The sequence below is a fragment of the Macaca nemestrina genome, chromosome 1 (assembly GCF_043159975.1).
Source record: "Macaca nemestrina isolate mMacNem1 chromosome 1, mMacNem.hap1, whole genome shotgun sequence".
Taxonomy (NCBI): Eukaryota; Metazoa; Chordata; class Mammalia; order Primates; family Cercopithecidae; genus Macaca; species Macaca nemestrina.
The window spans coordinates 56,682,635-56,710,633 of record NC_092125.1 but is presented as its reverse complement, the minus strand read 5'-3'; the positions used below and the strand labels follow the sequence as shown (position 1 = coordinate 56,710,633).

The window sequence follows — 27,999 nt, the reverse complement described above, 5'->3', positions numbered from 1 at the left end:
AATAGATTATTTCTAAGATCTCTTGCTTCTTTAAAATTACTTGTTGTACAAATAATGCTACTTTACATTATAGTAGTCTCCAAATTTCCAAATTCCTATTCTCTTTGTTTCAATGTTTTCTCTTTTTAAAATGTTTTGTGCAGGAATTCTAACTCAAATAAAAGCAGGAAATATGTCAGCTAATTAAAAAAAAAAATCAACCAGCAACTTGAACAATACTTGGCTCTCAGTAAATAGTAAAGAACATCAAAAAATAAAAGGTATTCTTATTTGTTATTATTTAGTGGAAGACACATTCTCTGGTCCTTTTATATCTTGTATACAAATTAACTTATTTTGATTGTATCCATGCAATCTAAGACAATAAAAACAGAAGAAAAAATAGCCACATAAACAGCAAAGTGTTGTTACTGATTTAATTGAATTGATTTCACATTTTCAGTCCACTGATGTATTTCCTGAGATAAAAGTTGCCCTAAGTGTTCATGAATCTGTAGTTCATTCTTAGTAATTTTAACATGAAAAAACTGATGTGTTTAAATTTTCATTTTAATATTCATCTTTTCTATAAAATATTGTAAAATTCTACTCTCTAAGATACTATTGTTATACATATTTATTACTATTATTACATATTAATGTGAATTTTGAGAAACTTTCCTTTGCATGATTTTCTCAAATTACAAAGTATGTTATTCTCTTATAAAGGACAGCAGGTTTAAAATGGAGCAAGGAGCTGTGGAAATGTATTTAAGGGGAGGGAGAGGCCAAATTTGGTTGTTACACACTATATTTTATTGATTAAAGAGTCTGGCAGATTAATTGCTATAACTGTAAAATAGGACAACAGATAAAAAGAGAAAATGTATAGTTGTCTTTTCTTCACTAAAAAAACTAGTACTTGTAATCTGTGTATATAAATTTTTGGTGTACCATATAATCCCTACTCTCCTTTCATTATAAAGTGAGGGAATGAAATCTTAGCTATTGCATTGTTCTTTCAATCCACTAGTTAATTCTTTTTAATCAGAGGAAAATAAGCTATCATTTATTTATTTATTTTACTCAAAAAGAATTTTAATCTGACCCATGTGCCATTGTTATTGTTAACCTCTAGACATTTTAACAGCATTTTGATGGACCTTAAATCAATTAACACTATAAAGGAAAACATCTGTGGCTCTAATACATTTTAGAGTTGCTCTTAATATTTTTTGTAAGGATTTTAAAACACATTTAATTACATAAGGCCACTGAAAATTCCATAATTCACTGTGTGGTAAAATACCAGATATTAAAATCATGTCAATTTTATTAACAAACATGAAGCATGCGTATCTGTAAGAGGGAGTTATTAGAAAACCCAGCGGAAGGAAATGTTTTCTTGCCCATCAAATCCAGATGTTCAGTTCATAAAATGGAGGCCTAGAAAAAAGGCAAGTTATGGCACTGAATAACATTAAGAAGTGTTACCTCTGATAAAATTCGTGGACAAAATAGATGTTTAAATAAATAATGCTTTACTTTCGTCTTAAAGTAGTATTTTTCTACTTTACATGTGGAATAGAATAATGGATGAATTAAAATAAAAGGCACACGATTTCCTTTTCCACAAGCACCTTTATGTAAATATTAATATGTTTTAAAATGTAAAGAATACTCTTTAGCAAAAAGATAGATCCATGGGAAATATTTTCTTTCAGACACTGACAAAACTTAAACTGGAGCAAAGATTCCACAGAACCATGGCTCTATGGATGGTATTGATTATTTTTTCTTTTCCTTGGTCTGTTGCTCTTTAGCAAATATAGATGTTTATAGAATAATTACAAAATAGGAGTTCATGTTGACAGTGGTTGAACATTCTATATTTCAGTATTTCAATTTGTAAAATAATTTGTGAATCATTTCTTATTTTTTAAATCAAGATTTCAACTTTTATTTTAATTCTTAAAGTGAAAAACCAAATGAGAAACTAATCATAGTTTCTATACTCCTTTATAGTTTTCCAAATTCTTAAACAGTATAACAATTCCTCAAATATTTTACACTTAATGAAGTGATTTTACATTCATTTTCTATAACCACCTTATAGACACGTAAACTAAATTAAAATTTAGTTTAAGAGAATGCATTTTATTAAGGCTAACAAAAAAGTCCTTTGATGCTTTGAGCATAACACATTTGTTCTTGAAAATTGACTAATTAAGATAGATGGGAAGATACGTACAGTTAAATTGATAATAGAAAGTACCCTTTACAGTGTTCCTGAAAAATAGAATGTGATAAAACTGGCACAAATTTTACATTCGACAACTAAAGGTATTTTTATTATTCTTATTTTCTTGTCTTTGAAGTACTTCTTATATTGTATCTGACTTGTTCTACTTCCAGAATTTTGAGGTTCCACTTGCCTTTGATCTCTCAGTAGCCATTCCCAATAGTTCTTTCATCCACACCATCGAGCTGCCCTTGACATAACACCACCTTTTATTCTTAGAAAAGGGAAAATATTTTATTTCAAAGGCTTTGGTGATTTTCCCTCATGGGTCACCCTGAAAGTATTTTTCGTCTTCCTCTAGGTGAGAACCTCTTATTCCTTGAGCCTCTAGATGGATTCCCAGGTTCCCTCTGTTCAGAGTTACCATTCAGCAAGGAGGAATCACAGCTATTCACATTTCAATGACGCTGATTCCTCTTTTACCTAGATGGAATGCTATTTCTTTCATTCACACTTTATCCTTGAAATAATGACCAAAAAAAAAGGGGGGGGAGGTAATATTTGTTTACATAATTGGATTAACATCTGAAAATGGATTACTTAGGTTCGCTAGGCTTTTATTATCTTTTATTAGATAGATATTTTAATATCTCCCTGCTGCTTACACACAACTACATTTTACAGCATTGGGAGTAAATTATGCTTTCTGATTTCACAAATGATAGTGCCTACATGCACGCTTATCTGTTTCTAACACACTAATATAGTGTTTGTATTAAGTGGGAGAGATTTCTTTCAATCTCTTCCCCCTTCTCCTCCTCTCTCTCCCTCCCCTTCAAGTTCTCTCCTAGTCTTTTAAATGAGGATTAAGCAGATGTGCTTAAACTGCAGCTTTATATCTACATGAAAATTAAGCAGCGACAGGAAGAGAAAGCTGCACAGCTTTCTCCTGTACTGAGCTTTTTCAATACATTCTCACTACTCTTGAGATCACAGTAAACTGCCAAAACACCTGATGTGCCCATTTTTCAACTTAAGCAAAATATCATAATACAAAATAAATATCGATAGATAATATTTTGATTACTTACTCTTTTGTTTTAACCATAATTCTGTTTTCCCTATTAAGACTAGTGACCAAGGATTATACATTCGTTGAATAATCTGTAGAACTAGAAACAACGTAGAAACAAATCTAAGACTGAATAGCCTGGTGTGCATTGAAGCATCATATGGAGTGCCAGGCACATGAGAGACATTCAGTGTTACTTCCCTTTCCTGACCCCTTCTTTTGCAACTTTAGTACTGTATTTAAAATTAGAACAAGGAAAATTAAATTGAACTATTCCCTTTTAGGATATGACAACCAGTACATTTTATGATAAATATCAGGAAACACAAATTAACAAATTTGCTTATGTTAAAGACAAGTATAAACTAGACTATACAATGACATGAGCTTGTTAAATGAGATAACATTTATAAAATGTTAACAGAAGTGCCTGGCACAGAGTAAGCCCTATTTTTTATTAGCTAACTTTTTCTTATTAGCCAACTACCAGTAAGTACAAAATTAAGTAGCTCTAAAAAACATGTTTTAAAGAAACCTGCCAAGCCTGAGATCAAAATTACACACAGAGATATACATACACCGACAAAAGGATTTATCTCTATTTATGTGTGGTTTAATTTTCATGATATTAGATTCCACCTAATAACTGCCACATTGATGACAATTACTTTTTAAATTTCTCAAATAAATGGAAGGTTTAACTTCAATTTTAAAATAAACCAGTTATTTAACCAATTCACACACACACACACACACAATCTCAATCTGTTCAAGTATTGTCTTAAACAATATTTTTAAATATGTATCAAAACAAAATATAAGCCACAAAATGGTTCAACAGAGCATTACCTTTGCATGAAATTTTCAGTTAAATTTCTAATTCATTCGTCTCTCAATATATTCTGTAGCTTTTATTAAAACAAATTATGTTAAGTTGTACCTCTTTCTTTTTCTAATTGTTAAGCTAGCAAGGGATATATAGGTAAAGACATTTAATTCTTCCAAATATTATTATAAATTCCTTAATAATTACTTTTATAACAATATTAAAGTTAATAGAGATATTTACCAATAGCGTGTTCACAATAAACCTTTCAAGAGGAGACATAAATTCAGATGTTTATGTGGAATTTACTGAATTCTCACTACAATGCCAACCCTTTTCAACATTCAAAGCAAAGTATAATTCCACTTTTTTTCACTGGCTACCTCTTCTCACTATCTTTTTCTAGCTCCTCCTTGTGTCTCTTCCAAATACGAAGTTTCCCAAAGCTCAGAAACCAGTCATCTGCTCATCTCTAGATGTTTATTTACACTGTCACATGCAGTCCTTTAGCTTTAAGTTCCATCTGAATGCAATGACTCCTATATTTGTGTCTCCAGTTGAGACCTACTGAATGGGCCTCAGCCTCTTATCTCCAATGGATTTCTTGACATCTCTACCATCTAATGAAAATCAGACATCAATAACAGCCCAAACATAACATTGGATTGCCAACCCCCTAATTTGGCTCTTTCCCTCCCCAGTGCTTATGGGGGGGGGAAAAAAGCCATTCTCTAAAATGTCTTTGTCTTTTCCATGCAGCCACTTCTCTTAATTTTATGTCAATCTTTCCTTTCTTTCTACCTGTGCTGCCAACATTTGGTCCAGATCACATCCCCTTTCTCTGTCCTCCCATTCAGTCTCCTTATAACTGGTTCCAGGCTTTGCCTTACTTCCAATCTATTCTCTTCATAGCAGTCAAAGTGATCTCTTCAACACAGAAAGAATATTAGGATATTCTGTACTTAAGAATTTAAAATGACCCCTTCCCTTTATACTTCAGGTAAAATTAAAGTTCTTTCCATTTCCATCAAGGTCCTATGGGATCTGCCTTCTGCTTATCTTTCTAGCTTCACCACAACCTGCTCAGTTCTTACTCACCATACTACAAGTGCTTGACCTTTCTGTGCCTTGAACCCACCAATTTGTTTGGTTTTGCCATAGAACCTTTACTCCTGCCAGTCTCCCTCACATGGATCCCCATATTCTTGCCAGTCAACAAGTAGCTCAATGACTCTTCTTCATAAAGCTCTTCCCCAATCACTCTGTCTGAAGGTGCATTCACCCCTAAATCCGGCTCAGGCCTGTCTCTACCATATTACACTACTTAATTTTCTTCACAGCTTTTATATATAACTGAAGTTATCTCAATTTGTTGTTTGTTTTCTTGCTATCTCTCACTACTAGAAAGTCAGTTTCATAAAAGTAGGTACACTTTCTGCTTTATTTACCACTGTGTCAGCACTTAAAACAGTTTTTATCTCAGCAGGGGCTCTATAAACAATTGATGAATCAATGAGTGAATCATCTCATTTAATATCTCTTGTTATTATTTCCATTTTACAGACAAGGAAACTGAGGCTTTGGAAGGTAATTTTCCCCCAATTTTTCATCATTGTAAGTCTCCAATGATGAAATTGGAATGGAATCCAGGCAAGATTTCAAAGACTGACTTCTTTAAAGTACTTTAAAATTAGCGATTATCTGAATCTGACATTTACATTAACATTTCTTCAAGTTACTTGTATCAGCTCCCTGACCTTTTCCTTTTTCTTTGGTTTATCTGTTTCCTTCATATCACCACTTCCTTTCAGTCAAAACTCTCAACTGATGTCTTATGCTTCATTTATGTTTCCTTAGCCATTGCATACCTTTATCATACCTAAAGCATGAATAAGTAAATTCAGAAAATAAGAACATGGGTCGTTGGAAAGTAGAAATACATGGAGTTTAGTAAGCACAAGTTAAAATCTTATTTTATAAACCAGACTATCTGGAAATCTAAGTCTAAGAAGTCAAAATAGAATATGAGGCCTAAATCATCTGATTGGAATCCACATTTATCACATGAACCAAACAATGTTTTGTTTTGTTTTAGTCTCCCTAAAGTTTAGTCAACTTGTCTCTGGAATACAAAAGTGTAGGATGGGTTTACCTGGTTCATTTAATATGCTTTTTGGATGACTATAAGAAAATTATCTAGTGTCTACACTTCCTGGAATAAGATGAGAACCTTATGTGTTTTCCATGATCAAAGTATTTAACAAAGGTCAAGTTACTTCCCTTGCACTTCAAAAAAAAAAAAAAAATCTAGATACTTTGGTGAATTATTTAATGTTTTTCACTTTATGTAATATCAAAAATGAGTTAGGTGGGGGAAAATCTATTCTTTCCATCATATCACTCACCTCAAGACAGACTCAGTCCTGTCCTTTGTTAGCCTCCTTTTCAGGATGATTGTAACACATCACATCAGCATTCAGGGTGAAGACAAATTAATCAAAGATGTCTTTTTGCTTTTTATAAAAGTCATGCAATCGTATGTGAATTTGATCTTGCTAAAGACACAGAAGCAGCTCAGTACACAATGGTTCATGTAAGCAGCTAAATCAGGTGAATGAACTTACACGCATATGTCACACGAACAACCTCTGAGAAACTACCAGCTCCCATTCAGTCCTGCTGTGATTTACCCATCATCACGCAGTCATGTCTTAAATTCCTGATTATTAAACTGACCACTAAGAAGATTGATTGAGCGGAAAATCTAGAATCAGGTCTATCTAGAATCAGATAGACCCCGATTAAGACCCCAGCCTTCACCCCACTCCCTACAACTCTCATTTGCTATTAGCTGGTGACCTTGGAAAATTAGAAAGACTACAAAAAAAAAAAGTAAAAATTTGTTTGTGTGCCATGTATTTCTGTACGTTTTCCCTTTTCTCTCCACATAAACATTTTTATTTTCAGAATAAATTACAAAACAAACAAACCAAAACAAAATAGGACTATTGTCTAGTACCTCTTCAAATCTACCAACTTTATTTATTGAATATCTAATAATAATCTATGCATCTCAGTGGCAGCACCAGAACTTCTATAATTTAAAAGTCTGCAAAGAAAATCTAGTTGTAACAGGGACCTGGAGGTAGTCTTGTAAGAATATAAGTTTTACTTAATATATTATATATAATCTTAAAATAGTGATTTTTAAACTTATAACTTATAAAACATTTATAACACCAATAATTATCTGTAGCAAAGTATATTATTACTTTGAGGAGAAAGTTTTGGGGTGTTGATGAAGATTTTGGGAGATTTAAAACACCATCTCCAAGAAGCCACTGATACTAAAAGAATACAGCTTTCATGGGATATGGTATCCTGAGCCCACAGTACATGGAAAACACTCACAAAATAGTTGTTTATCAAATGAACCAATAAGTTAATAAATTACTGAATAGATCTAGTTGTCCTAGTCAAATGAAATACTCAGAAAGTTTTTAGATCTTGAGAACTGGAAACCTGAAATTCTTATTTGCCTATTTATTCATTTCTACATTTTTCAAATTGTCTAAAATAATCAAGTTTACTTGGGAAAAAAAATCGAACATGAAATTTCATACACAGCATGTGATCAAAAGATAGAGAAAGAAAAACAATTTGTTAGCAAGGGCTCTAAGCAATTTTCTTTTTCCTTCTATTTCTTGGCATTTGCCAAATTTTCTATTATGTAGAAAATTTTACCATAAATAATTCCCATAAATAACAATAAAAGGACAGAATCAAAATTGTTTTTAAGAATCATTAAGTGCCTTCTACATACAGAGTTTAGTTAAGCCGACAGACCATTCATTCATTTTTTCAGCAAACAAGTACTGAGGACCTGCAGGCACTGGCAAATAAGCAGAGACCCAGTTATAGCCTACATGAGCTCACCAGTTGCTGCAAGAGAGCCCAGTAAAGAGAACTCCAAGAGAATTATTCAAAGAATCATCACAGCAGAAGAACACCTATGCAGGTGTGAAAGGGGCTGAAGAGCAAGGGTTATACAAGTGGGGTGTGGGCTGTCCAGAGGAGGTGCTCTTTGAAGAAAATTTTGAATAGAATTTATAATTTGCCATATTGAAAAAAGGATGTGGAGAGAAGGAAAAACAGCATGGCCAACAGCTGGAAGACCACACAAGGTCACATTTTTAGAAAAATGCAAGTTACAAAAAGAGTCACAAAGTGGTTACAGATAAAGCTAGATAAATCTGAAGAGATTCAATTAGATATGTGTGTGCAATGCTAATTGCTTTTATTTTTCCTAAATGCACAAAGTCCAATGTAGGATGATTTGACACTTTCCCCACACACCATTTTACATTGAGAAGATGTTAAATTTATCACATTGATTCTTCTTTTTACTTTTTGCTCCAATAATGAATAAGAAGTTGGTATTAAGTGTGAAAGCTAATAAGAGGAATATTATACAAACGAATGATAATTAAAACATAATAATTCTAGACTACTGAGCAGTCTTAAAAGTGTTTCTAAAGTTTCCATTGGCTAGCTAAGAAATAATCCAAAGTGTCTTAAAATTTCAAAATGAATCTAGCTCAAAGAGCTGTCAATCTCCACATTAATGTCACTCATAGAAATTTCAACACAACAAAAAATTGAGAATGGTTAATACTGCCCAATCTGTTTGACAAAAATGAAAAATTACATAAATCATATTTTTGTAGCATTGAGACACAAAACCAATTAAAAAACTAAACTAGCAGTAGCCAAACTACACACATAAAATATTTATGGCCAAAGAGAAGAATTTAAACGGTTTTGGAAAATTTAGATCTGTATTGTTTGAAAAGAATTGCATTTAGAAAAGTAATAACCACAAAGGAAAATTCCCAAAAGCATAAGCTATATTCAGTAGAATTTGACATGGGTAAAATGGAGTCATGAATCTAATAGTTATGTAAAAATTAAATGAAAGTGATGCTGCTAAATATTAGTTCAGTAAAATTAAAATTAAAATGGAAAAACTGTCAAGGATTTAACTAGGGAATATATATATAATAATCAGGGAATTAAATTGGTCTAATGGAGTTTTTTTCCTCCAAAATTTATCTTCGAGGAAAACTCATAAATGTTGGTATATTCTAATAAAATATTTATTTTCATAAAAGTTGAGCCAAAACATACTTGGTATCAAATCATGGGTTCAGTATATTTTCTACCCACAGGAGACACTGAAAGAGGGATGGACAAAGGTGAGTTCTGCCTTTTACAGAGATTATCCTGATAATGGTGGGTATGGACACAGTAAGGATTGAAGGCAGGTGAGACTTCGGGCTATTTTTACAATAAGAAATCCCTGGCAAAGTAGAAGGCTGTGGATTTACAAACTATTTAGACTGTAGAATCTGGAGAAGCCTGAAAAATCTCTGAAATAACGCAAAGTTAAAAGAATTCAAAGGCTTATAACGGTTTATTCCTCTACCACTTAACCTTAAACTATCCCTTTATCTCCTCACAGTGTCTCAAAGGAAGAGATATCGTTTAGAATCATGTTTATGCTAAAGGGCTATGTGCTCTGATTTCATGGGCTCACATGAAAAAATTTACAACTTCTCCAAGTATCTCATAGTTTCAAAGCATTTTCACAAATGTTATCGCTTTTAATGCTTATAACACTTTATAGATGAGGAAACTGGGTCTCAAGGATGAAAATTGATTTAGCTCAAAATCATGCGATTCATAGAGTTAGATTTTCAAAATATTTCTCACTACAAATGCCATGATGTTTCCCAGCTTGGAGTGGTTTCTGTCTCCCTTTCTATTATGCTTAATATTTTTTAATCAATAAATGATTACATTTTTCATCAAGTAGATGTGTTTAAAATATAGTGGACACACTGTATTGCCATGATATTGTCGTTTTGATATTGTCTCTTAGCATCATTGTTATTTATATAGGTTTCTGTAAACTATTCTCTTAAATGCAGGACAAATTTTATTTTAATTTAAAATGCAGAGAACATCTTCTTGTCTATCAGTGATTTCTATTAAGTTCGCTATACCAGTTGTTCATATCCTAATACATATGAGTGTGTTACCTGAGTTACCCTCAGCTTTTGCCTTCTACTCCTACATTAGCAAATCTCTATTTTGGAGGGTAGATGGTTTTCTTCCAGGTACTCACATTTGATTATTTTCTTAAATATATGAATGATGGTCATTTATACTTCAGTATCATTGCATTGTAATTACAGTTTTGTAATAAATACCCTGTATAGTAGAAACTGAAGTTTCAGTTAGGTGGCTTTTTCCTTTCAGACACTTGACTCATTTTTAGAGGAAATAAATGTTGAATCTTTATATGCTGTAGAGTTAAGCATCATATAATATATTTGTTTACGTTTCGTCTCTACTAAAGACTCTAATAAAAACCGATAATTTTGCTGATTGTCTTTTAAGAAATGAATCAATTGAAGTTACTATGAACGGATACAGAAGATGGTTGTTGACTTCACTAATATTGACTTTATGTATATTTATTCTTGTCCTGGATGAAAGGGTAGGAAAGCTTTTGTTTCTCTATTTGTTCTTGTTTTTGTTGTGATTCCTGAACATACAATTCTCTGCTTATAGCAGTCATTCTTAGACTCTTTTAACAGAGTGATATTGAAATAGCACACTGACATACAAACAGGAATGAAGATTAAATATTTTAGGCAATAATTAGATGTTTTCTAATCTAAATATTGGTTAAAGCCATGTACACAAAATCCAGTGATTACTATAATTTTTATTCCTGTGTATTTGGATATTACATAGAAATAGACATCACATCATATTGATAAAGTCTTGCCATATTTTTTTTCTGTGTATCATACCCTAAAAAGTGCTGTCTTTATGTATGCAAAAGTCATAGCACTAACCCTTTGTTATTAGGCCACTGCTATGGGGTTGGGTGTCTAGTACTTACAAAGATATTTAGACTAGATTAAAATTAATTTTAAACTGAAGATATGTTACATTTCCACTCTAATTGTTTCCCATGTAAATAACTACATAAACCTATATGATGTCTAGAAAAAAAAAATCAAAGTTCAGCGTTAATGAAAAATTTCTCTCTCTGCACCAAGCTGACATATACACACATGGTCTGAAGATGAAATCTTGTCTTTGTGAACACTGTATATTTGCCAAGAGAATGAACCAACCTCAGTACAAATCTGTGCCCCTTACCTACTCAGATTGACATTCATCACTACACTATCTGAAAAGAAATTATTCCCAGCTCTCTACAAACTTTTGGTGTGCAAATAATGCAACACGTAGAGTGCACCATATTCCATCTGCCTTTGCAAGCAATCCCAGAGCACTAGCATCAGTGCTCTAACCAGCAGTTGCCAGGACTGGACTTGATCTGTTTGTGTTATCACTCTGCTAGATTTGTATTTCCCTCCCATTCACAACTTTTCTTCCTATGGGTATGTGTATCTGAAGAATAAAATTGGCCCTCCAAATTACATTACCTAGAATGTCCAAAGAGCAGACCAAAGAAAATTTAGGAACAACATTCTCAAACTATGAACTTTTAGGAAGTCAGGAGGATCTTTCCAGACAAGAGGTGAGATAACAAGAGTAAAGAAGGGAGCAAAGAAAAAACAAAACAAAACAAAAACAAAAAGGCAAGCCTGTAAACATCTAGATCTAAAATCAATTTATTTAATCTGGACAAAATAGTCCTGCTACCTTCATCCTCCCACTTTGCCTCTGGTTAATTTTTTTTATCTCATATTCTCCCTCTTTTTGACTTCCCTCTTTCCTTTATCACTATAATCTGCAGTTTTATTGTTTTAAAATCCATGATTTATTCAGTGCCTGGCGATAAATCAGATATGGGAACTACGTGTTTATGCCTTTTGTGTCTCCTATACCTGATTTCATGTAGGTTACAATGTCAGTAAATCCACTAATTCACATGTCATCATCATCATCAATCACCATTACAACAACAAATTGAAATGACTTGAAAAATGCCAAGAAAAGGTGATAAAAAGTGTGCAATTCAGTGGAGATATTTTGTGGCAAAAGTGACATAAGAGAACGTAATAGAAGAGGTAAGATTTGCTCAGAGTCTTAAACACCTTGAGAAAGTATAGAGGGGGGTGTTAAAACTACCTCCTGTTTATTTCCTTTTAATCAATCATAGAAGAAAAAGAAAGAAAGAAGAAAAAAAAAAAATCCCTTCCCAGCTCCAGGCCTAGCCCCCAGATCATTAGTGGAATCAGTTTCTCTGGCAAAAAAGATTAGAATTTATACCAAAGGCAATGAGAAGAAATCAGTATCCCTTTGCTTTTTATTTTATTTTTTAATCTGCAGATTACGTTTAAAAAAAAAGGATGAGACTTCAGACTGATTAAAAAAATATTACAATTTTGCAGGTGAGAAATAATAAAGCCATGAATTAAGATGATGGCAATGCAGATGTCAAAGCAAGAAGTTATTAGAGATTATTACAAAGCAAAATTTCAGGACTTGGGGAGCATGTCAATGTCTGGATTTAGGAAAGGAAGTAAGTTCCATGTTTCTGAGGGATGAATCTAGAGATGGAGAATCAGAGAGATCAACACGTAATAGGCAATGATATGTAACCAAGTGGAGAAAAAAGAACAACACAGGCCAAAGTCTGAAGTTCATGGAAACGCCAAATAGACAAACATGGATGATAGTTAGATAGATAGATAGATAGATAGATAGATAGATAGATAGATAGATAGACAGACTAGTATATACAACCCACAAATATATAACTAGTTTATGTGTGTGCATATATATAAAGAAATATATGTTCATGTATATGAACTAAGTTCAAGCTAACTACTCTGCCCCTATACTTAGTTACACAGAACAAAAGAGAAAAAGGTAATATAGGCCCTAACCCCTCGTAGCCTTTCCTGTAACAAAGTACATTTCAAATTCTAGCAATGGTAAGGGTCACAGGCAGGCTTTTAGGAGAGAATTTTTTTTCAAATCAATAAGTAATTCTACTCACATTCCCAAATCTCTAAATCATACAGTATTTAGAACTTAAAAGGACTGCTTACCAAATTCAATTAAATAATTTTCATTGAATGTCTGTGATGTACAAGGCACAGCCCATGTTTATAACATGAGATATATATTTTTAATACAGATGGAAAAATGAAGAATTATGTCCAGGAAATGAGTCTTAACTGTTATGACTCATAACAAAACTCATCATGTACCTCACATAGCATAACCCATATACTCTCAACTGCCATGCTATGGTGTGCTAGATCTGCCTGGCATTACAACTTTATTAGAACCAGAGAACATTCACCCTCGCCTGCATTCTTAAAACCATCATTGTCCCCTAAAATTATTTAGAAATTTTAAATAAAGTTTGGTTTCCAGTTGCCATCACAAAGAGGCACAGAGCAAGAGGATTAGGAAGTCTTCAGTAAAACTGAACCCTGCCTGGATGTTGCACTGCCAAAGACTCACTTTGGCCTTGTCCATGTGTGCATTTTAGAGATTAAATAAAATATTTGAATTGTGCATAGAGTTACCATTGATGGCTTTCTACGTTTGGCTCTATTTCTTTATGCTTTAGAGCATACAGTAGAAAATTTGTTCCCCAAAAGTTTATTACTTCCTGTAGGCACTAAACTAATTTTGACACGTAAAAATGAAACATAGAATCCAACTCATTTGTTGCTAAAAAAGAAAAATATATAATTTAAAGCATTGAGAATTTTCCAAATTATACATCAAATCACAAAATGTTTCTTGCAACTTGAAAGGATTATAAACAATATTTGCAGATACAAATGATTATATCTGTAAATGTTTTTCCACAAAAAAGCATATATCTCAGGGAGTCTACAAATGTCTTTTAGAAAAATGTTTTCTCTCAATATTTATGTGAGCAACTGAAGATAAACTTGATTTTTCAAAATAAATCTATGTATATCCATTTATTTGCTATGGTATAAATTATTGAGCAAAGCTGATGTAAAGGTTTCTAGATCCCATTATATTCTTATTTCAATTACAAATTCAAAGATGTGTCTTATGGTTTAAAAAGTCCTGTAATAGTATGAGTTGAATTTTTATGCACAAAGGAAATATTTCACACTCTGATTGAAGCATATAATAGGATATTTGATCTATTTGGGAGGTTCGGAAGTTTGCCTGGAATAAAAAGCAATGGAGCTAGACCTGAAGAAAATAATAGAAGCTAAATGAGTATAGAGAGAAGAAACGTATTCTGGCTTGCAAAACGTCTCAGTATTTCTTTATGGTCATTTAAAAATGCTTTTCAACATTTCCTCAGTGGGAATTTTAAATGAAAATCTGTTCTGATTTGTAATAATATACATGATCACTTCACTGAAATTATTATTCTTTATAATTTACTTTTTATTATGATAAGCTTTAAAGGGATGGTAACTTGATAAACATTTTCTGTACTAAGACAAATGCTGCATCTATATAGATTTTTTTAAAATACATCTTTGTGATAAAAAACAAAACAGCCACAACAACAAAAAATTATCTTATGTTGTTTTTCTTTCCTCTCTCCTAGGTTACTCCAAATAGAAATTGACAGTGTAACATGCTCAAGAGATAGCTACTTCCCTGACTTTCAGAGGAAAGGAGAACGGTAAGAGTCAAAAAAAGACTTCAAAGTGAATTGTAATAAGCAAGTTGTTTTAAAATACTTTTTATATTTTTTGCAATTTCTACAAAAGTTTTATTTTCAATGTCCTTTCAGATACTACATCATAAAGAGAAATATTAAATATTCATTATTAGTTACATTATATAATCTATTGAAATGCACTCATGATTCATATTGACACCGCTCAAGAACTATCCATTGAATAGAGGATAAACGTGCAAAGATTTCAAACTTTAATAGGCATTGGAAGTCCAACTAGTTACATTTTCCTACGGAATACAGCATTTGCATGATTTTAAGAGTTTAAATATTTCTATCTCATCAAGGCTGTAATATTTACCCACCACCCAGGAAGGGCGGTGGCTCCACAAGAATTTCTAAAGCAAAAATGTATTAAAACTACTAACAAGAAACTAAAAACTTGATTTAAAATACATTCAGTGATAAAAATTGCAGAAAGTTAATATTTTACTAAATATCTCAATATAGTTTTGAACTATTATATACCCAAGTATTCAATAAAATATGTCAATTAAACTCAAAATTTGAGGAAGCAAACTTCAGGTCTGGAAAGAGGGAGTGGCTTACATACAACCAAAGCTGTCTTATGACTTTTTAAAAGACCAAATTTGTTAAAAGAATAAAAACTCACTTATTTTATCATTTAAAAAATTCTCAGGCTTTTATAAATGTATGTTATCGTCACTTCGGAGGTTAAGTAATAATGTTGCTTTTGTAATATCTTTGAACAGTTGTAAACGAAGATAGAGATAGACAATGCTTTTCTTTTAAAATTGTATTTTTTTTTTGTCCCTGAACATTTATGTCTTTTTAAACAGAAACAATGTATTCTGTCACATAACAAGCCTGTGTCTCCCTGAGACAACAATCTTGACGGTTTATAGCAGGCTTCTCACTTCCAGTTACCAACACATTTAAAGTATTTTTATGTCTATTTCAAACATTCCTCCAAAAAAGAAAAAATAATTTAAAAAATATTAATATCCTTGTACTTACCTGTCACAAATACTTCTGTGTCCAGAAAGGCAAAGCCAAATGCCAAAAGTTTAAGCCACAAACACATGGTCATATCTGGAAGTCAGCCGTATCCCTAAGAAACAGCATGCGTCCTTCTGAAAGGCAAAATAATTGTTATCTCTGTAGAAGTTTTTCTCTGTGAAAACGAATCAAAAATGTAAAAGTAAATAAATAAATGCATACTCTCCACTGTTGTCCTATCAGACGAGGAACAATTTCCTCCTCTGTTACCCTAAGAACAAACCACTTGCTCGCTGCATGAGCTGCTAGGTGATGATGTCAGATTCGGTTTTACTAACTTCTCCAAAAATACTGTAAGGGTCCTCTTTGCAGGAAGTCAAAAAAGTTGTTCTAAGTTAGTAGAATGGCATTGCACTTCCTTAATTCAAGTAATTACACCAAGTTAGAAAGCTTTTTAAAAGATTTTCCCATCAAGGAAGATGTTTTTAAACTATCCAAATACTGCTCCTTTACAGTATCCATTACGATTTTTTTTTAAAAAATTAAATCCCTACAAAATAATCAATAATTTTCTTACTTAAGAGATGAGAAACAGATTCAGCATGAGTGTAACAAAATGGGGGTTGGCAAGATGATACAGTACCTGACTTAGTAGAAAGTATCAATATTTGACTTAATAAGATGGCCAAATGAATGAAAAAACTACCAGTCTGGTTATTTTTGGCACCAGTATCATTTACCATTAGAGCATTCAAAACTCAGCAATATGACAGTTTTAGCAGTAAAACCCATTTCTTATGCAAAAGCACTTTCAGACAGCTTAACAGTTTGGCCCCAAATCTTCCACAGATATCCTTGTGAAGCTAGGAGTGGAATCAGAATGCCATTTCTACTATAGCTACAGCAAACCCTGCTTCCAAAAACTAATGTTTCTGTGACTTAGGATGTTCTTGGTGCTACTGATGAGGGAAAGGACAGTGAAAAACAAGAGATACCTTTAACAAAAGTTAACCTGTTTCCTTTTCCTCAGCAATGCTTTTTCAACTTTTTGACAAATAAGACAACTAATTAATACACAATGCTCTTCATAATTCTGATGTTCTTAGTTAAGTCCATCTATTAGGAAAACACTTACTGGCAAAGGTATAAATTCAACAATACAATTAAATGAATTGGTGTTATTAATACAACATTTATATGCCTTTAAAAATAAAACTATACACACGTGCAATTCATTTATTTGAACAATAGATGATGCTTGGGGGACTTTTAGACAGACAGAGCCCCTGTGGTAATTCTGCAAACTCTAGTTGGGAAGATTATTGTAGGACTCTTATATTTAAGTAAATAAATCTTTTGATATTTACAAACATTTTTGTTTTACTCTTACATTGGCTGCTAGGAACCACAGAGCCAAATTTCTATCACACTTTGTGCAAATGGACATAACCCCATAGCTTAAACTCTAGGTAATAACCTTTTAATAAGATTGTAGTTAAGAATATTATTTTACTATGATTATTATTATATTTAACTTATGGAGCGCTTACTATGTGCCAGAACTGCTTTGCACTTTACATACATTGTATAATTTGTACAATACCCTTGAGCTAGATAATGTTATTACTCCCCATTTTATCTGTGATGTTCAGAGAGGTTAGTTGATTTGTCTAAGATCTCGCAGCTAGGATGTAGGCAAGCTATATTTAGAACCCAAGTCTCCAAGTTTCATTTTGCTTTCCTTTTTACCAATCTTTCTGTACTATGTAAGTTTATAATACTCTAAAAGATAGCCCTTTGAATCAGTGAAAATGAAATTATTCTCTTTTTGCAAATGTATTTTTAAATAAGATAGCTGTGCAAGTAAGCGCTAATTTTCATGTGGGTAGGCCTAATAAAACATCAGGGTCAGAACTCATGGATTTGAATACTCATCTCCTCAGCCTACATCTTAAAATACGTTTGCAACAGAAAACTCTTTGGGGATTAGCTTTAAATATCTTTAAGCAAATACTTGTGTTCTGTTAGCTTACTGTTATGGCAGAATATTTGGCAAAATGAGAGGCCAAGAGAAAAGTGTATATGATCTTTTAAAAGGAAGAAAAGTATATAAAATATACTCTATAACAATGTAAGTTTAGCAGCCTTAAAAAACAGGCATTTTAAAAGGGCTTTGTGGCTTTACAAAAACAGTAAAAAGTTAGGAGATTCAATTCCATTTCAGACAGGTGAGAAGACAGATTCTACCCAAGGAATCCAAGATAGATTAGCAACAAATGAGTTGCATTGTATGTGTTAATCCAACACGTATATAATGTTTTAATGTATTTATTGTGTTAAAATTGAGTTTAGTGTCTATAGGAAATATTAGAATTTTAAGTAACAAAATCTATATTGTATATTATAAAGGCATAAAGACATAGAGCTTGAAATACAGAGACATCAGCAGATAAATGTATATACAATTCTGATGGCACAGAATGGAGACAATGGCAACCCAGAGGTTTGATAGCCTGAGGTCCAGGCTGTCAGGTGGGTAAGCAAGAGGGAAGGCCCTAGCAGCTTGTTAGGAGACAGAGCTGGGCTGCCCTTGATGTTATACTACACTAAGCAGGACATCCAGGAAAGACTCTGGGTAGCAGCTGGTCTTTCCACAGGGCATCTGGGGAAATTTCTACTGTATCACATACAGGCCTGGCATCCAAGCCTTCCACTTGCATCAGCAGAAAACTCTCAAAGAAAATAGAAGGAGTATTTATGACATACTGACGTGATCCACTCTCACTGATTCCCAGAGGGAGGGTGGGCTGGCTGCTGATAAATGGGTATTTTGCAAAGAACAACTGAGACTAGGAAATGGCCAGGAAGTAACACCAGATTTCATACATAATAAATATAATGGCACTTATTGAGTAGCTGAAAACAGTATGTATCCAAAGTCATCTCAAACTTTGATGAAGAAAATTTCAAAATAATCATAGCTAATCAACTTACAATAGATTTTTAAAAGCTTAAAAACTTAATATTTACTTAAATCAATCATTTTCCAGATTTTTAAGGCTACATACAGTAGAGGTTATATAAAGACAGAAACAGATTACAAGTTAACTACAGAGGCAGATGTTACTCATTCGTTCATTCATTCATTCACTCACTCATTCATTCATTCATTCATTCACTCACTCATTCATTCAACAAATACAGAGCAAACTCCTATGTAAGCCAGTCATTTTACCTGACAAGAGGAAAAAAAAATGGTGGTGAGCAAAAACAGTCATGCTCTGTTCCCTATCTATACTTTAGTGGAAGACACAATAATTAATTATCCAATCATCATGACACTTTCATCACAAAGGAAATACTTCACATTCTGATTTAAGCATATAATAGGATATTTGGTCTATTTGGGAGGTTGGGAAGTTTGCCTGGAATAAAAAGCAATGGAGCTAGACCTGAAGAAAATAATACAAGTTAAATGAGTATGAGGAGAAGGAAAGTATTTTACGCAGAAATAATAAATTTAAAGGAGGAGACTGTGTTCAGGGAACAGGAAGAGATACGTGTGGCTGACGTAGAAAGAAGCAAAGCCTGGAAAATAAGGAGTCTTCGGAGGGAGATGACAGCCAAACCTTGCCAGGCCTTGCAGGTTCCAAGAAACATATATTTACCCTAAGAGCTAGGAGGAAGTTATGAAGCATTATAAACATTGTTCTTGAATTTTCTTACCAACCATCTCCATGTTCCAGATTTTATACCATCATTTGTTTCTCTATCCTCATATTATATGACTTCTTAATAGCATTAAACACAATCTTTCCTTCTCTAACCATTATGTTTTGTCAGCTTCCAAAATATCATTACCTACAAATTTAAATTTCCTTAACCCTTATATTCCTCAACAGTTGCCATATTGGGTCCTCTTCCTCTGTCTGACTGTTTTTTTTCTCTTTCAGACGGAGTCTCGGCTCTGTAGCCCAGGCTGGAGTGCAGTGGCACGATCTCGACTCACTGCAACCTCCACCTCCTGGGTTCAAGCGATTCTTCCGCCTCAGCTCCCCAAGTAGATGGGACTACATGCACGCACCACCATGCCCGGTTAATTTTTTGTATTTCAGTAGAGATGGGGTTTCACCATGTTGCCCAGGCAGGTCTCCAACTCCTGAGCTCAGGCAATCCACCCATCTTGGCCTCCCAAAGTGCTAGGGTTACAGGCGTTAGCCACCGCGCTCAGCCGACTTTTTTTTTTTTTTTTTTTTTCAGGGTCTGGCTCTGTCAACCAGGCTGGAGTGCAGTGGTGTGATCAGGACTCACTGCAGCTTCTACCTTCAGTGCTCAAGCGATCTTCCCACCTCAGCCTCCTGAGTAGCTAGGACTGTAGGTGTACACCACCACACCCAGCTCAATTTTTGTAGAAATGGAGTTTTGCCATTTTGCCCAGGCCGGTCTCAAACTCCAGGACTCAAGCAATCCACCTGCCTCAGCCTCCCAAAGTGCTGAGATTACAGACATGTGGGCTACCTTGCCCAGTCCCTACCTAAGTTTTAAGTACTACTAAGATACATTACAAGCTCAATCCTGTACCCACCTCTCTCTTTCTGCGTGAGCTCCTTCACGGAACGACTCGCGAATTTATATTTCCAGTCAGATCTATTATATATTTGAGATCTCTAGATTCACATTTTACTACCACATTCTTAACTAGTCCACCAGATTGTCTCATAGCCAACTCAACAGAACATAGAAGTCTTGATCTGTCCTTTCTTTAAACCCATCCCAAATCTCAATTATATTTATATCTGTAAATGCACCAGTATACACACAGCAACTTGTAACACCAAATCTCAATCATATTTATATCTGTAAATGCACCAGTATACACACAGCAACTTGTAACAGAAGCCTAATTTTTATTTTTTATTTCTCCTTTTCTGTCACAACTATTAAATCATGAACAAATCCCATTCATTCTCTCTCCACTATCTATCTTGTGTTCTGTTTCCAATTGTACCACTTAGAATTAAACCATCATCACTGCTCAGGCTTTTAACTAACTTCCAAGCTTCCATCTTATCTTCCTTCAGTATTTCCTCCAAAGAGAAATCAAATCGATCCCTGTCCATACAAATCAAGTTGGGATAAGTCCTTACTTAAAATCTGTCAGTATTTTTCTTATTTGCATGTTTAATAAAATCTAAACTCTGTATTATTTCTCCACCCATTTAATACACTTCCACCTGGTTCACACTATGCTCTAGTCACACTGATTTTTTTCTGTTCCTAGAAATGTCATGCTCTTTTCTATTTCAGGGCTTTAGCTCTTCATTCTTCCCAAGATGCTCTTCTGGTTCCCTCCCACCAATCACTCTACATAACTTCCTTCTGGTAACAGCATAAATGTCACTTCCTCAGTGGAGTTTCCCTGACCATCCTACATAAAAGAAGCCTCTCTAAGTTACTTTCTATCTCAGAACCTTGTTTGTTTTCTCCAAGTTCTGGGATATATTTGTATATTCATATCCACCTCCCCCACAAGGGCACAAGCCTGTCCTCTAGATTAGGGGTCTCCAATCCCAGGGCTGTGGACTGGTACCCATGTGTGGCCTGTTAGGAACCAGGCCACACAGCAGGAGGTGAGATGCAGGCCAGTGAGTATTACCACCTGAACTCCACCTCCTGTCAGATCAGCGGTGGCATTAGATTCTCTTAGGAGTGCAAACCCCATTCTGAACTGCACAGGAAAGGAAACTATGTTGCATGGCCCTTATGAGAATCTAACTAATGCCTGATGATCCGAGGTGGGGTGGTTTCATCTGAAAACTATCCCCTGACCCCAGTCCATGAAAAAATTGTCTTCCATGAAACCGGTCTCTGGTGCCAAAAAGGTCAGGGACCACTGTTTCAGATGATAGACCATGAGGCCTGGGCAGTACTTAATATAATGGTTGCCATATGTGATATATGTTAAATGAATAAATGGAAGAATGAATGATAAGATTTACACATGAAGCTGTGGAGTGGTCAACATATTGGGGGTTGGCAAGAGTAAGAATTGGGAGAACGGTGGAGAAGCTTATGCTGTTGCACAGGCAAAGAATGATGACAGTAGGAGTGTTTACCAGTTAAATAAATTACCAAATTACTTAACTCTAGCAGTTACAAAATTGTATTCACAATTCTTATAACACAATTGATATCCTTATCAATGAATGAAAATATAGGGACACAAAGGAGAGAATACTTCTACATCTCTAAGATTTGATCTAGAAATACATTTTTTGCAATCTGTCATTTTGTCTTTTGAAAATTTAGGCTTTGAGGGCTGGGCGTGGTGGCTCATGCCTGTCATCCCAGCACTTTGGAAAGCCAAGGCAAGCAGATCACTTGAAGTTGGGAGTATGAGACCAGCCTGGCCAACATGGTGAAACCATGTCTCTACTAAAAATACAAAAATTAGCCGGGTGTGGTGGTGTGTCCCCATAATCCCAGCTACTCAGGAGACTGAGGCATGAGAATCACTTGGACCCACGAGGTGGAGGTTGTAGTGAGTCAAGACCATGCCACTGCATTCCAGCCTGGGCAACAGAGTTAGACCCTGTTTAAGAAAAGAAAAGAAAATTTAGTTTAAGCATTGAGGAAAGAAATATGTGGTACTGTCTTTGTGTAAAATGCAAATACAGACAAAGACAAGTCTTACCACTGGCAAATTGACCAAGGTAGGAGGTGGTGCTGCTTTGAAAGTTTTTCTCACTAGAACCTTAACTTTCCTGGTCATCTTAGATACACGCAGTGCATATATACCTATGTATCAGTGATCAATGCCAGCACTGTAGTTCTTTAACATGATGTTTTAAGAAACTATTTTTCCTAGTGGCCAAGAAACATGTTAAATCCTAGTTCTAGCAATGATCTCATCTCTCTAATATGGAGATAATAATACTTTTAAGTGTTGCCATGAGAATTAAGCATATTAATTAAGCAAACATTCAATAAATGGTATAAAGTAAACACACTTCGTTATAATTAAACATACACCAACATAGCATACATCCTATTCCTCTTTCTAATCCCAGCAGAAGAAGTATAGGGAGGGAGAAGAGTTCCCCTAGGACCTGACCAGGAAACATTTTTGCATTCTGCCATTTTGTATTTTGAAAATTTAGGCATTGAGAAAAGAAATATGTAGTACTTGATAAAACATCTCTCTCTGCCTTTGTGTAAACTTCAAATACAGACAAAGGTAAGTAGAAAAGAAATACGTGTTCCCTTCTGCAAATGTCCCAGGCAAAGTCCTGATGAGTGCTAAAGATAAAGAGGAGGTGAAAGAGTTAAACTAGATATGAAAGTAAAGTGTTCAACTGGTCTGAAACGAACTTCGGGTTGTTTTTACTCAAAAGTTACTAGGAAGTTGAGGGACCTGCCATATATATTGTTAAAAGATGGAAAGAGGAAATTAAATATTCTTAGTTTTATTAACTTAAAGGTACTGTTGGTTTCAAGATGCATCCTGGCTTCGGCAACACTAAAATAATGTTTTATAAAACGTGCATCTTAGAATCAATGAAATACAGAAGCATAGCGGACCAGTGGCAAGATAACATATGATGTTTAATATTTATACCTGATTGAATCCAGACTGCTTAATAAACCAGTAATAAATACAAAGAACTACAAAGCATAGGTAATGAACTCGGAGACCAGTTTCCAAATCCATCTTAATGAGAAAGTCTTGTAACTTTTCACACATGAAGGCAGTATTCCACCCTGGAGTGGCCTTCTGTGGATTTCATCTTTTTCTTGTTTCATGAGGTCTAAGCTGAGATGTGTTTGTTTTACTTCAGGTCTCACATTCAGTGTTGCAAGCCATGTATAACATTTGTTGATTCCTCTGATGGCTGCAGGTTGCTGAAACCTCTGCCTCTCTGTCTCCGTCTGTCTCTGCATCTCTTTCTGCATTGACTCTTGGCCATGACTCTCCTGTCTGGGTTCTGCCATTTGCGTACCTTGATGCATAAAGACAGCATGGGGCAAGTAGAGCAGAGAGTTTAAAATAGCTTCCAAATTCTATGAGGATATATAATGTTGGAAAATATAACAGTATAAAATAGATGTCATAAATCCGTCCATGGTCCATTATATATGCTTAATTATAACCTAGTGTGTTTAAACCATTTATCGAATGCTTGCTTAATTAACTAATTTAGATTTCACGACAATGCTAAGATAGTATTATTGCCTTTTCAACATAATAGAAAATAAAAACAAAACATCATGCACACTTCACTGTATCTCTGCTGTGACTGATGTTTTTCTCACACCATGTCTACCCAGCTGGTGTTCTGCTCACCTGCATTAATTTGTTTACCTTCATGTGCAGTTTTTCATCACTTGTCATACAACTCACATACTCTTTGTCATCAATTTGATGTGAAGCCATATTTGGTAGTGGTTTCTTACTTAAAAATATAATGGTCTGTGTATTTTTTTTTTCCACACACACAAAAAAATTCTAGAAGTCCATCTCTGAATCACACAGTGGTTTCAATACACTGTGGAACAGCAACATAACATCAATAAATAATCAGTGGACAGTGTTATCAATGTTGCAGAGGGTGTACTTTCAAATTAAAGTTTCTGCATTCATTTTGTAATTAATTCCAATAGAAAATGATCACACACACACACACACACACACACACACACACACACACACACACACAGAGCTTCTTTGAAAAAGCTAAAGCGAATCTCAAAATTGAAAGAACATAGATGTAGTGATGTTTCAAGTTTGTAACAGAGTCACAAAGTAAACAGTGACAGGTTACTTATGGATTGAACCCTACTAATCTAAAGTAAATAAAACTGGCCGGGCACGATAATTTGCGCCTGTAATCCTAGCACTTTGGGAGGCCTAGGCGGGTGGAATGCCTGAGCTCAGGAGTTCAAGACCAGCCTGGCCAACATGGCGAAACCCTGTCTCTACTAAAAATACAAAAAAAAAAAAAAAAAAAAATAGCCAGGCGTGGTGACACATGCCTGTAATCCCAACTACTGGGGAGGCCAAGGCATGAAAATCACTTGAACCCAGGAGGTAGAGGTTACAGTGAGCCGAGATTGATCATGCTACTTCACTCTAGCCTGGGCAACAGAAGGAGAATCCGTCTCAAAAAGAAAAGAAAGGTAAATAAGGCTGAACTAAATAGAACAAGAGCCAAACACAAGTAAGAATGTGTAATTTTGATAAATGTATTCCTAGAACTTCAATCTTTTGCAAGTCTCAACAATCACACTCTTGACATCTCAAAGTCATTATATATTGCTTTAGCCAATAAACACATTAAAAAGATTCATTCTCTACTCTGATTTGTCGAAAGTTTTTATCATACAAATTCTGATTATACTGGCTTTAGTTTAATAAAATCTTAAGTATCTCTCTGGGTTGACAAAATGCAATGTAATTTCTTACCCATTTTATTCTTAAAAGCAGCAGCCAGTATGCTGAGTTAGGTAGGTTCCTGCAGCTATTTCAACTCTCTTTTCATCACTCTGTATCATTCTTGAAACTTACTTCCTCCAATTTATCACTAATACCTCTTCAAGTAACTTTCTAAATGTATCTTAAGTTTATGAACTTCTTCCTGTTTAGATTATCACTATCTTAGTCCAAGTTACTAACATCTCAAATAAACAACTGAAACAGCCTCTTAACAGTTTTGCCCATATTTCCTCTAACATTATTTCTCACTAGCCAATCCATTATCCATCCTTCATCCTAAGAAGTCTTTTCTGAATAAAATCATATAGTGTCTACCGTACCCCTATCCCATCGAATCTAGGATTAAAAGAAAAATGCCTAAGAGGACCTCAAAGACTCAGCATCAATGCTGAACTCGCAATGAAGCCCCAACTTTCACCATCTTTCTAGGCTCCTCATCTCAGTCACACAAGTGTTGGCTTAGACCCTGCTTTTTACCATGGTCTTAGGAAGGTAATTGATTCTCTGTTTAGTGCCCTCTTCACCTTAAAAACTCTGCCCCCACCACCCATAATCACCTAGCAATATTCTTCCAATCCTTCACGTATGAGCTCAGTTGTACCAGTCCCCAAGAAGTCCTCCTTGTACTTCTCTCATTAGACCAAATACACTACCATGGGTCTCCTAGGATTATTTTTTTTTTCATCTTCTTTATGGCACTTGTCAGATTAACTGGGGGATTATTTGATTAATTTTTGTTGCTTTCAGAAAATCATACATTCCATGAAGGCTAATACTCTAGCCCATAGGCAGAGGTGTACTACAATCAGTTGCTGAGTTGAATGAATAACCACAAAATATTTGCTGATGCTTTGGGGCTACCTAAGACTCTTAGGTCTTTTCACAACTCTGACATAGAGAATAAATTTCCTGGGAAGAGGGTTAGAATTAATTTGAGTTGTGGAAAGTAAAGGAGTATGATGATTTCTGAACACATGAATTGAGGTTACAAAAGCTTATCTGCTAACTATTTAGTAGAGCACCTTTATTCTTCCTACTTACAAATTCATTTTCTACCCTGCATGCAGGAAGAAACAAAATGTGCATGTAAAACCAAAGTTATCTCCCAAAGATATAATTCTATTTTAACGGAAGATCCTATTTCTCTAAGTACTGTTAATGAGTGCTAATGCTATCTGCTGGAACAATTAGATCCTCAAATTTATAACGACTCAAACATAGCAGGAGCTTATTTCTTCCCTCACGAAACAGTTCAAAGTGGTGTTCCAAGGTGGGCAGCTGATCTTCTCCATATAGGGATTCAGTTAATAGTATTTTTCATTCTGAAACCCTGTAATCTCTTGGCTTTTCTGTTGTCTACATTTAGTGGCAGAAGGAGTGTGTGCTTAAGGCACACACAGTTCTTAAAGGCCTAGGACTGGAAGTGACATAGATCAACTTGCCACCCACTCCACTAGCAATAACTACTCACATTGTCCAGGCCCAGACACCAGGGGGTGGAGGTGATGGGAAATGTATTCTTCTTTTGGGCATTCACTAGCCAGTCACAGCTCTAAACTGTGGAAGGGAAGTATAAATATGAGTTTTGGGGGACAAGTAGCATTTCTGCCCCAAATAACCTGAGTTTGAACAAGAAAAAGTTGTCCAAGAGAACTTGATGGTAGAAACAAGAAAGTACTGAAACATTCTACTATATGTAGAGTACAGTGGGAATAAAAATAAGTAATACCTTATCTATGTTGTCAAGGAGTTCAGTCCAGGGAGGAAAACGACAAAAGCACAACTACCTGTAATATAATATTATATGTGATAGATGTATAAACAAATATATGTGTATGTATGTTCAAAGTTTTGATAAAATACAAGTCTGTTAGAGCCTTCAGGATTTGCTTAGATCTTTAACATTTCCTTGGTTCTCTCTTAGAGGAATGCCAAGCATTGGGTTTTGTTGGTGCCAAAGGAATATTACTTTTAAAATGTTACTTGTTTTATAGACGTGCAGCATTTGTGATACCTTATTTCCTGTCAGATAATCTTGGTACTTTCATTTTTTATGAACTGTTGAGTTAATATGTAAGGTAGTAATTTTTCATGTTACAAAAAATCCTGTAAACTAAACAATATAACAAAGACATCACAGAAGTGAACTGAAGTGAAAATAGCAAACTATCATGTGCTTGCACAATTCTATAGGACTCACCATTTAAAGTACCAAAGGAGGAGTTTCCGTTTTAATTACTTATGTTTTTCTCAAAAACTACTACTAGTGGTAGTATATGGCTCACTACATTTCAGCCACTGTGCCGAGCGTTCACATGAATTTTCTCCCTTAATCATAGCACCAGGATGAGGTAGCTACTGTTAGCGTCATCATTTTTGCAGATGAGTGAACAGGTCCAAATTAGTAAAGAAACTTCCCATAGCTTATTTATACTATAAGAAACAGAACTAATATTTAAACCCAAGTCCCAAGTTCAATAATATGAACCCTAAATATTCTACATTAAGGAGTTTTCACTTACAAATAGATCAAACTCTATGTAACTCAAATGGCCACCGAAATGACACAGAATTGAATAACATTCTAAATCAAACATACTTCCTAGCTCTAAGAATAAACAGTGTAAGCACATGCAATATAAAAGCAAATATTTTTAGGGAGTTGATATCTAATCTCCTCTATCTA

The 27,999-nt window shown here is 34.5% G+C and overlaps 1 protein-coding gene and 1 long non-coding RNA gene across 5 annotated transcripts in view; both read right to left on the bottom strand.

The window, feature by feature from the left end:
* The window catches only part of LOC105484676 (protein tyrosine phosphatase receptor type C), a 123,169-nt gene extending 107,011 nt beyond the window's left edge, over positions 1-16,158 (bottom strand). For all 4 annotated transcript variants that reach the window (XM_011746518.3, XM_011746519.3, XM_011746520.3 and 1 more), the window contains exons 1-2: positions 16,043-16,158; positions 15,839-15,954 (exon numbers count right to left, since the gene is read on the bottom strand). In XM_011746518.3, the coding sequence (XP_011744820.2) occupies positions 15,839-15,911 (73 nt within the window). In that variant the 5' untranslated portion in view covers positions 15,912-15,954; positions 16,043-16,158. The remainder of the gene's footprint in view (positions 1-15,838; positions 15,955-16,042) is intronic.
* Positions 16,159-22,855: 6,697 nt separating this feature from the next.
* The window catches only part of LOC105484673 (uncharacterized), a 202,625-nt gene continuing 197,481 nt past the window's right edge, over positions 22,856-27,999 (bottom strand). Inside the window, exons 9-10 of the long non-coding RNA XR_011612443.1 lie at positions 26,785-27,100; positions 22,856-23,820 (exon numbers count right to left, since the gene is read on the bottom strand). This is a non-coding gene — a long non-coding RNA (uncharacterized lncRNA). The remainder of the gene's footprint in view (positions 23,821-26,784; positions 27,101-27,999) is intronic.